An 8857-nucleotide genomic window follows, 5' to 3' on the forward strand; every position below is an offset into this window, starting at 1 on the left:
ACATAAACGGCTCTGGAGCTCCCACCCTAAGGCTGTGCCGCTATCCTTCTCCCAGGTCCCTTCTCTGCTCCAGGGTACTCTCTCTCCCCACCCAGTGCCCTGGGAGCTGCAGCACAGCTCATTCCTCCCTGCAAACCCAGACCCAGAGATGCAGATCATGAACTTCAGGTCAAATACACAAAGTACTTGGGGTCTCGCTGTGCTTTGCCCCACTTTAGAGATGGAGACTGGGGCTTCATCCAGAAGCTCTGGTTGCTCCCTCCCATCTGGGGGGCATCTCTGGTTGGTCTAAGTAAGTGCCCAGCATACCCTGGGCAGGACTAGCCTAAGGCCTCACAGACTCACAGAAGTAGGCACTGGGGTGCCAGTTGATAGCACCCATTTCACCTTCCCAGACCCAAAGCTCTAACCAAACACCATGACTCATTTTAAAGAAAAAATAATATTTATTTGCAATATAAACAAAGTCCCGTTGCTGGTTCGGGATATATATATATATATGTATATATATGTGTGTGTGTGTGTGTGTGTGTGTGTGTGTGTGTGTGTGTGTGTGTGTGTATGTGTATGTATGTGTGTATATATATATACGTAGGGTCACAAATTTTCCTTCATAAGATCATAAAGCAAAACTGGCCACCCTCTGGTATACCCTCATTTACACAAATCTGATACATCTTTCTGGGGTTTTCTTTTTAAAAATAAAAAAGAGAGAGAAAGAGAACCATGTACAGCTTGGAAGCTTTTTGTCAATTTCTCGACTGTGGCAAGATTTGAATCCACTGCCCTAAAGAATCCCTGAAAACCACCCCTGTGAGGTAAGATGTGGTGGGGGCAGAGTTTCCGTGGCCTCGCTCACATGCTGAGTGCTGGCTCCATCAGGGACCCTGGCCCAACTGCTCACCCCTCCCAAGTCCCCATGCAGTCCTGACACCTGGTTAGAACTGAGGTTGGAGAAGGAACAAAACTGGAGGAGGGTAACGGAATCCGTGGCTTTGTCCTACAAGTACAGGGCCGGGGGTTGGGGAGCAGAGCCTCACACCCCTTCCGCTTGTCCATTCTTACTCTACCTGCCCCTGCCCTAGGGCTGAAATGGGTACATGTTTCCTGGTAGTAGAAGGAATGGGCAGGAGGTAAGCAAGGCAGATTTCCAGAGAGAAGGGGACTGGGAGTTGCAGCTGGACCAAAGCAACAGCCAGGATGAAGGGAAGAACTTGGGAGGCAGGGCTGGGCTCCACCACCTAAGCTTTCTTTTCCCCAGCTACTGGGTCTCCATGCCCAGTTACAGAAGGAACTAGACAGAAGTCTTAGGTAAGTATATAGAAGGGTTCATGGCCTGGGCTCGCTGGGGGCTGAGACCAAAGGGCTAATGCTACGGCTTGGCAGTCCCCTGCAGCCCCACCTCCAGCAGGATAGTGGCAAGGAGGTGTGCAGGACCACCGTGGGGTGGATGGGAGGGCAGACAATGCAAAGACTGGGTCCAGCCCACCAAGCACAACTTGTGGCAGTGTGCACAGGCAAACACAATGCCAAGTTGGGCAGAGCCACGGGTGGGAGATGGCACAACTGGGGGTCCAAATGCCTGGAAAGCAGCAAGCCACCCCTATAAGAAGTGTCTGCTGGAGAAATGGAGGCTCCACACATGTGCAAAACGCATTTGGTCAAGATCAACACGGGGTTTGTCTTTTCCATTAAAAACAAAAACAAAAACACACTGATAACTGCTTTTGAAATAGGAAGAAAAACAAAACGGAGACCACTTCTCTCTCTTGCAGGATCAAGAAAGGGATGAAATACTGGTTTATACAATCCACTGCTGCATGTAGCCTGAAAATAATACTTTTCATTAAAAAAAGAAAAATCAAGAAGAGCTTGAATACTCTTTGCTCCGCAGAGCTTAGATTTACCTGCTAAAAGTAAAAAGTAAACTCAGGTCCATGGATGTGTCTTTAAAAACAGCCAGATTGATCAGGCCATCAGCAGAAAGGAGTGTCCTGGGACAAACATGAGGGTCCACTGGCCCCCAAAAGCCATGTGTCTGACAGCTGAGGCCTCTCCAGCAAGTCCTGCCGAGGGAGGCCCTGCCCCCACAGGATGGCAGAGAGCTGGCCACCACTCAGCCTTGGCCTCTGGGTATAGGAGACATCCGTGGGTTCCTCAGGCCAGGGACAACAAGCTTGGGCCCTCCATTGGGTCCTGTGGAGGGCTGGGGGGCCCTGGCACCATGCCCATTCATGCACCTGGCCTCACGTGGACTCAAGGGTGTTGAGTGGAAACAGGTTGTGGTTGGTGGGCGTGGAGAAGTACAGCTGCTCACTGGGCGTGTGGTTGTCGCATGGGCTGCTTAGCCCCAGCGTCCGCTCAAAGTCCAGCAACTGCCCCATGAAATTGAAGTTGGGTGAGATGTTGGACTTTTTCCTCTTGACGAAGTCATAGGCATCATTTAGTGACAGGTTCATCTTCTGCATTAGGTAGGCCACGGTGACCGTCACTGAGCGGCTGATGCCTGCCAGGCAGTGCACCAGGACACCACACTTCTTGGAGCGGGCCTCATCTGAAACACAGGGGCATGGGTCAAGGTTGTGCCACCTCCAGTAGCCTCCCCAAATGGGTGGGATGAGGGGCCACAGCAGTTGGGGTTGGGCACAGAGGGCAGCTGGCCAGTACTACCTGACTTTTGAGGGACCTGGCCAAGCCCAGTGTGGTGGGACAGAAACCTGGGACTGTGCAGAGGACTCTACCTTGCTTCAGCTGTAAGCCCTGCACGTCCCTTCATCTCAGCCTCACCTGAGCCTATTTATTCGCAGTAATCTCTCATTAGGTCCCAAGCCAAATAAGGATTCAGCAAACATGAGTGACTGTCATGCCAAAAATGGCTCAGAGGATGTCTCCCACTTCCTCTCAAGTCATCTGCACCATGGCCACTTTAACAATGTGGAAACAGATGCAGAGACAAAGTGACAAACCCAAGGCCACCAGAGGTTCCTCCTAACTCGGCACCCTCTGCCACCAGGCCATGACCTGGGGTTGGGGGCTGTGCTTGTTCTCTTGCTCCCAGAGCCTCCCGGGAAGTGGGCCTGAGGGAGGAAGTGGGTTGGCTGGCCCTACCCTGGGCTCTGTGCTCTGCCCAGCTAGTCCCCAAGGTCTTAGCTCCAGCTTCTGAAGAGCCAGGGACTAAGACAACAGCCACACATCTGAGGTTTCTCAAGTGGGGTTTGTGTAAGTTGGGGGCCTACCCCTCACATTTACTAGCCCTTTCCCAGTGGGTCCCTGTGCCAGTGACATCTCACCACACTCAACAGTCTTCCCTTCCCTCCCCATCCTCCCAGCTTCCCCCATTGCCACCCACAGATTCCTCTGCCAGACACACAGTAGGAGCTTGGTAAATAATGGCTGAGTTATTGAACAATTCAGCCTGTGATCTCCTCCCCTCTCTCAGTGCCAGAGCTGTGCCAGGGATGTGGACTAACAAGCCTCAGCCCTAGGCTCCTCGAGGTTTCCACCTCTCTGACTCTAAACCCGCTGGGAGCCAGGCACACAATCAGCACTCAATCAGTGCTCTCCTATAAGATGACACACAGGATCCCAGATTGTTAGTTTGTTTTTTGGTATTGGGAATTGAACCCAGGGGTGCTCTACCGCTGAACCACATCCCCAGCCCTTTTTATTTTAAGACAGGGTCTCGCTAAGTTGCTGAGGCTGACTTTGAACTTGGATCCTCCTGCCTCAGCCTCCTGAGTCTCTGGGATTACAGCCACCGCACCTGGCTCCAAGTTCTTTATTGCCTCTGGAATGGCGAAGCTTCCTCTCTCCATCTCTACTCAACAAAGAGGACCCAGGATTAAGCATACAGTGGGTGCTCAGTCCAGACTCAGACACTGACAACACCAGGCTATGAAGCTAAGGGCAGGACTAGCAGAAGAGGAGACAGATTTTTTGGCTCTGTATGGGCTGACCTTGAGATCTGGGGTAAAAGAAAGGGGTAGTGGAAGAAGGCTCCAGCGGGACACATTCATGCTGTCTTTATTTTGAGCCCTTTCAGGGTCTGGCTTAATCCTGTCCTAGTGAGTCCTGTGGGATGTTTGGGTCTCAATTCCTTCACTTTGTCAAATAGGGAAAAAGATTCTCTTCTACCTCTGTATCCTGTTGGGTCCCCTCTCCCCTACCAGATGAGCAGGAGCCTTCAAGGATAAAAGCACCCAAATCCAGGCTCAGCCCTGAGGAATCTGGGGTTCCCCTCTGTTCTCTTTCCTGGGGGGAGTGGGGAGCTCAAATGCTGAGATAGCACCTATAGCCCTCCTGTTGTGTCCCCTGGGGCAGGGCTGGAAGCTCCAGGCAGCCCCAGTCATGGCCCCTCCCCCAGGCCTCAGCTTCCTTCCTTCCTCCCAGGCAGGTACCTAGTTTTGGTTCCCAGTAAGCGGATGAGGCGGGGAAGCCTCCCACTTCCTGTTATTAAAGCTAGCCCAGCCCAGCTGACACCAAACGCCCTCCTCTGGACATAGCTGCCACAGGGAAAAGACTGCCCAGGCTACCTCCATCCTACCACAGGAGGCTGGACAGAAACACTGGGTCACCAGGTTCAGACAGTACAGGGTCTGCTTTGATCCTAAGCTTGGGTCCCCTCCCATAGTCTGGGTGAGCACCAAGGCCTGGAGAGATGACTTGCAGTCAAATAACCTCAAGCTGACCAAGAAGGAAGCGGGGGAAAGCTGAGGTAGCTGAGGTTGGGGATGTAGGCCTCTCTCAGGCTCCCCCACCTTCTCCGCATACCCCCTATACTCTAAGCAAACCCCACAGGTTGCTAAGAGCAGCTGGGGTCCCACAGAGGCACTCTGGGCAGCACATTCCCATTAATGGCCTGTTAGGGATCAGTTGCTGGCCCCAGGGCTAGCTTTCAGTCCTCTTAAGCACACAGTAAAGCCCAAGGAGGCACCGTGACAGCCCATCCTGGAGAGACACGTGTGCCAAGGCGTGATGCAGAGCAACTGGGCCTCGTGGGAGTCTGCAAGCTGTAATGTTTTGGCTTGCTAAGTCAGAAACAACAGCAAAGCCAAAAAATATAAGATGGACAGCAGAGAGGCCATGATGTGTCAATAGCTGAGGGGAGCCTAGGACTCAGGGGGCTGCTCAGGCCCTGACAGGTAGAGGGGCCTGAGGGACTCAGTGAGTCACAACAGGCATGGGTACACCCACAGGCACGCGTTGGCACATGCAGGGCACACACAGGTCTCAACAGGCCCAGAGGTACCCAGTTGGGCAGGGGCGACACCCAGAGTCTCACACACACCTTGATATGCCCACCCACTCTGGCCAGCAACAGCAACACTTACCAATGAAGCTGATGGCCTCAGGGAAGAACTGGGAGAGGTTCTGGCTCCAGTGGTCAGAGATGGGGATCTGCTTGTAGGTGAACTCGCCACCATGCTCGAAGGCGTTGGGTAGGTTGGGAGTGACATTGAGGATATATTTGATGCCGTATTTGCCGAGCACATCCAAGTTGGTGGAGTCCTTGGCACAGCCGAGGTAGAGGTAGGGCAGGATTTGAACGGGGAATGCTGGCTGGCTGGATGGCACAGGGCTGCCATCGGATTCAGTGGCACTGCTGGGCAGCTCTCGGTCTGACTCGCCATCGGAGCAGTCAGAGCTGATGCGCAGGCCCCCCAGGCCCAGCACCGAGGTGGGCGGCGAACCGCTGGGCGAAGACGAGCTGTCCACATTGGTCTCACAATGCTCCGAGTACTCTGTCTGGAACTTGTTGAAACCACCTGTGGCCAAGGTGAAAAATGGCCTGGGTGAGAGGCTGGTGAGAGTCCAAAAGGACCACACAAGACCACTGATGGCCAGCACTCCCCATGTTAAGCATCACATCATCAATGGCTAACATGTGTCATGCTAAGCATATACAATATGCACCCTCTCATGTGTTCCTTCCACCTAAACTATGACCACTTCACAGATGAGGAAACTGAGGCCTGAGCTCTGAACCCTTACCCATAACACTTCAGCCATACCACCAGCTTTAGGGCACTTGAGGACAGGCTCCAGCTCAATCCTCTCCTGCAGCTCCCATGTATACTTAGTACTCATGAGTACTCAGTAAGTGGCAAAGGAAAGTAGACAATCCCCCTCAGGCCAGCACCTGTGGGTCCCCCAACCTGTCCTACAGATGAGTCTGTAGGGGCCAGAGCCACATCTGGGTCAGTGAGAGATAGAGAGGACCTGGGCCTCCTGACTGAGTCTCTGGTTGTCCACCTCCACACCATATTTGGGGAGGGTAGTGTGAAGGCATAGGTTGGTCCTGAGTCCCCCCAGTTTTAATGCTCTCACCCACCAGAGGCAGATTAGTGAAAGGGGACCCAGATACACCTCTCTGGACCCTCCCTCAGAACACAAGGCTCTCCAGCCCTGGACCTGAAGAGTAGGAAGGTCACTGGAGCTACACACTGATGGGAGACCTGGGGAGCCCTTTCAGCTAGGCATGGGCCCTGCGCCCGAGGGTGCCGCAGGCCTCCCCTCCCCTCCCGCCCGCCCCGCTGCCAGCGAGAGGCCATTTTGGAATGTTAATTGGAAACACCGGCTGCAGCCACTCGCGGGCCCCCCAACCCCCAGCCGCTGCCTCCCCTCTTCCAAAAGCTCTAGGGCAGCAGGCTGGGGACTTGGGGGCCCCGAGAGACCTGGGCCATAAAAATGGGCATTTCCAACCTTCTGCCCAAGTGCCTCCAAGAGGCAGCAACCCCTGGGTGATAGGGGCCATGACGGGATCCCAGCGACCCCAACATAAAAGGTCCCCATGTACAAGAAGTTGGATGGTGCTATAAAAGGCACCCTTACTGACCCTGGCCTTCCAGGGACACGAATTCCACGCTGGAGTTGGGCCCTGCCGCTTTTGGGGTTCCAGGAGGTGGCCTCTCCCTCCTTTCCGGTGCTCAGCTGGAGCCTGGGCGCTGCTGTCGCCCGGTCAACAGGAAAAAGGAAAACCCCGGCGGGGAAAAGTTTGTTCTACCTACTCGAATCGTGCCAAGAAAGGGGGCACAGAGCCGCGGCCCCCCAACCCCGCCTGCCTAAACCCACTTCGTGAGGGACAGAGAACGGATGCGGGCCAGGGGCGACGTGGCGCCCGGCCTGGCCGAGCGCGTGGAGAGGAAATAGCTTGCAGCAGGAGCGTCAGGGAGCCGCGGCGGAACCCCAATCCCGTTTAGGTGAGGGTGCTGTCCTCACCTTGGAGGTAGTAGGCCTGGCAGCCGTCGTCGCGTAGCTTCTGCAGGAGCAGTCCGAGCACCGAGGCAGGAGCACCGGGCTCGGGTTGCCACTCGGCCGTGGCCTCGTCGTAGAGCAGCACGGTGGCCGCCTTGCAACGCGTGGCAAAACGCTCCTTGTCGGCGTGGTTGGGGATGATAGAGCGGATGGGCAGGTTGCCCTTGCGCAGGCGGCGCAGCATGAGGCCCGGGATGGCCAGGTTGATGGCCGTCTCAATGTGCGACGACTCGAAGAGCTCGTGGGGCCGGCAATCCAGCAACAGAAGAGACGCGCCGCCGCGCGCCTCCAGCTCTTCCTGCAGCCACTCGGCGCTCTTGCAGGGCATGGCCCCCGCTCCTGTCGCCGTGCCCGTCGCGGTGCCTGCGCCGGACCCAGACCCCGCACCCGGTTCCGACCCCGCCCGGGTGCCCCCAGCCGCCGCCGCCCCCGAAGTCGACATGTGCACCCGCGCTGGGGGGCCGCGGAGCTGGTTTTTCATGGGGAGCGCGGGCGGCCCGGGGCCGGGGCCGGGCAGCCTTGCCCTGGGACGGCGCCCCGGCCGCGCGGGCCCCAGCCGCGTCTCCGGGCGCCCGCCTCCCGCCGAGCTGCGTGCCCGCCGCCCCGGCCTCCCGGCCTCAGTCCCGCCCGCCCGGCCCTCCGCGCGCGCCGCGGCCTGACAGCCCCAATTAAACAGCGGCTCAGGCGGCCGCGCGCCCAGGCGTCCTCCAGAAGGCGGGGCCGAAAGGCCGGTGCCCGGGCTTAAAGGCGCCGCGCCTCCGCTGCCCCTCCCCACCGGGTACGCGGGCGCACTTTCCGCCGGTGTGTCCGGAGACCCGTACCCGAGTCCTGCTCCGCCTCCGCTGTCTCGCTTAGCCCGGAACTGGCTACGGCACGCCTAGCCAGTCTCCTCTGGCTGCGCTCCTAGTTTTTCTGTACCCTATGGGAGGAGCTGTCCTAGGGGCATCGTATGCCTGGCACCCCACTCCGCACTTACAGTAGCAGTTTCCCCGAGACTGGGTCCCTGGGAGGGATTGCAGTCACACTAAGCCAACCTTTCCTTCTCTCTCCTTTCATCCTTAATTCATTCATTCTTTCATCGAATTCGTTCAACAAATGGAAATTGAATGCCTACTATGTGCCAGGCATCGTGCTATGGGTCAACGTTTTAGGTTAGCGCATCACGCCCCTGACTGCCACAGGCTCCGAGACCTGAGTTGTAGGACTTCATCCCAGTAGGCCCTCTGGGGAATCAGCACCTAGGTGACTGGCGGAGTAGGAAGAATCAGGGTCGCTGTCACTCCGGGGTGGAGAAATTCTGCAAAGAACTGGCCCGGGAATGGAGCGTGAGCCCTTTAAGAAGGCTTTACAAGTGGGGTAGTGACAAGCGCTGAGTGAAGCGCCACGTGACTTTTCCATCCGGACTGGAGGGAGGTGAGCGCTCTTTATAATCAGCTTTCCTTCGCCAACAGAATCTCAATGCACCAATCAACTTTCGAGGTAGGCGGGCAGAAACTGCGCAGAAAGCCATTCATGATCAGAGGAGGCGGGGTAGGGAGGTGGGGCCCCACCTCCAGTTCCACCCCGCGAGGGAAGTGGGCGGGGTCTCTGCCAGCGCGGTGTA

At 56.4% G+C, this 8857-nt stretch overlaps 1 protein-coding gene across 1 annotated transcript; it reads right to left on the reverse strand.

Annotated features, from left to right (window-relative positions):
• Positions 1 to 566: 566 nt before the first annotated feature.
• On the reverse strand, positions 567 to 8617 carry DUSP7 (dual specificity phosphatase 7). Its single transcript, XM_079100707.1, has 3 exons — positions 7219 to 8617; positions 5331 to 5765; positions 567 to 2554 (listed from the first exon to the last, which is right to left on the reverse strand). Exons 1-3 carry the CDS (start codon positions 7733 to 7735, stop codon positions 2247 to 2249), a joined length of 1260 nt encoding a protein of 419 aa, XP_078956833.1. The 5' UTR covers positions 7736 to 8617; the 3' UTR covers positions 567 to 2246.
• Between the last annotated feature and the right edge of the window lie 240 nt (positions 8618 to 8857).

The sequence above is a fragment of the Sciurus vulgaris genome, assembly GCF_902686455.1.
Source record: "Sciurus vulgaris genome assembly, chromosome: 10".
NCBI lineage: Eukaryota > Metazoa > Chordata > Mammalia > Rodentia > Sciuridae > Sciurus > Sciurus vulgaris.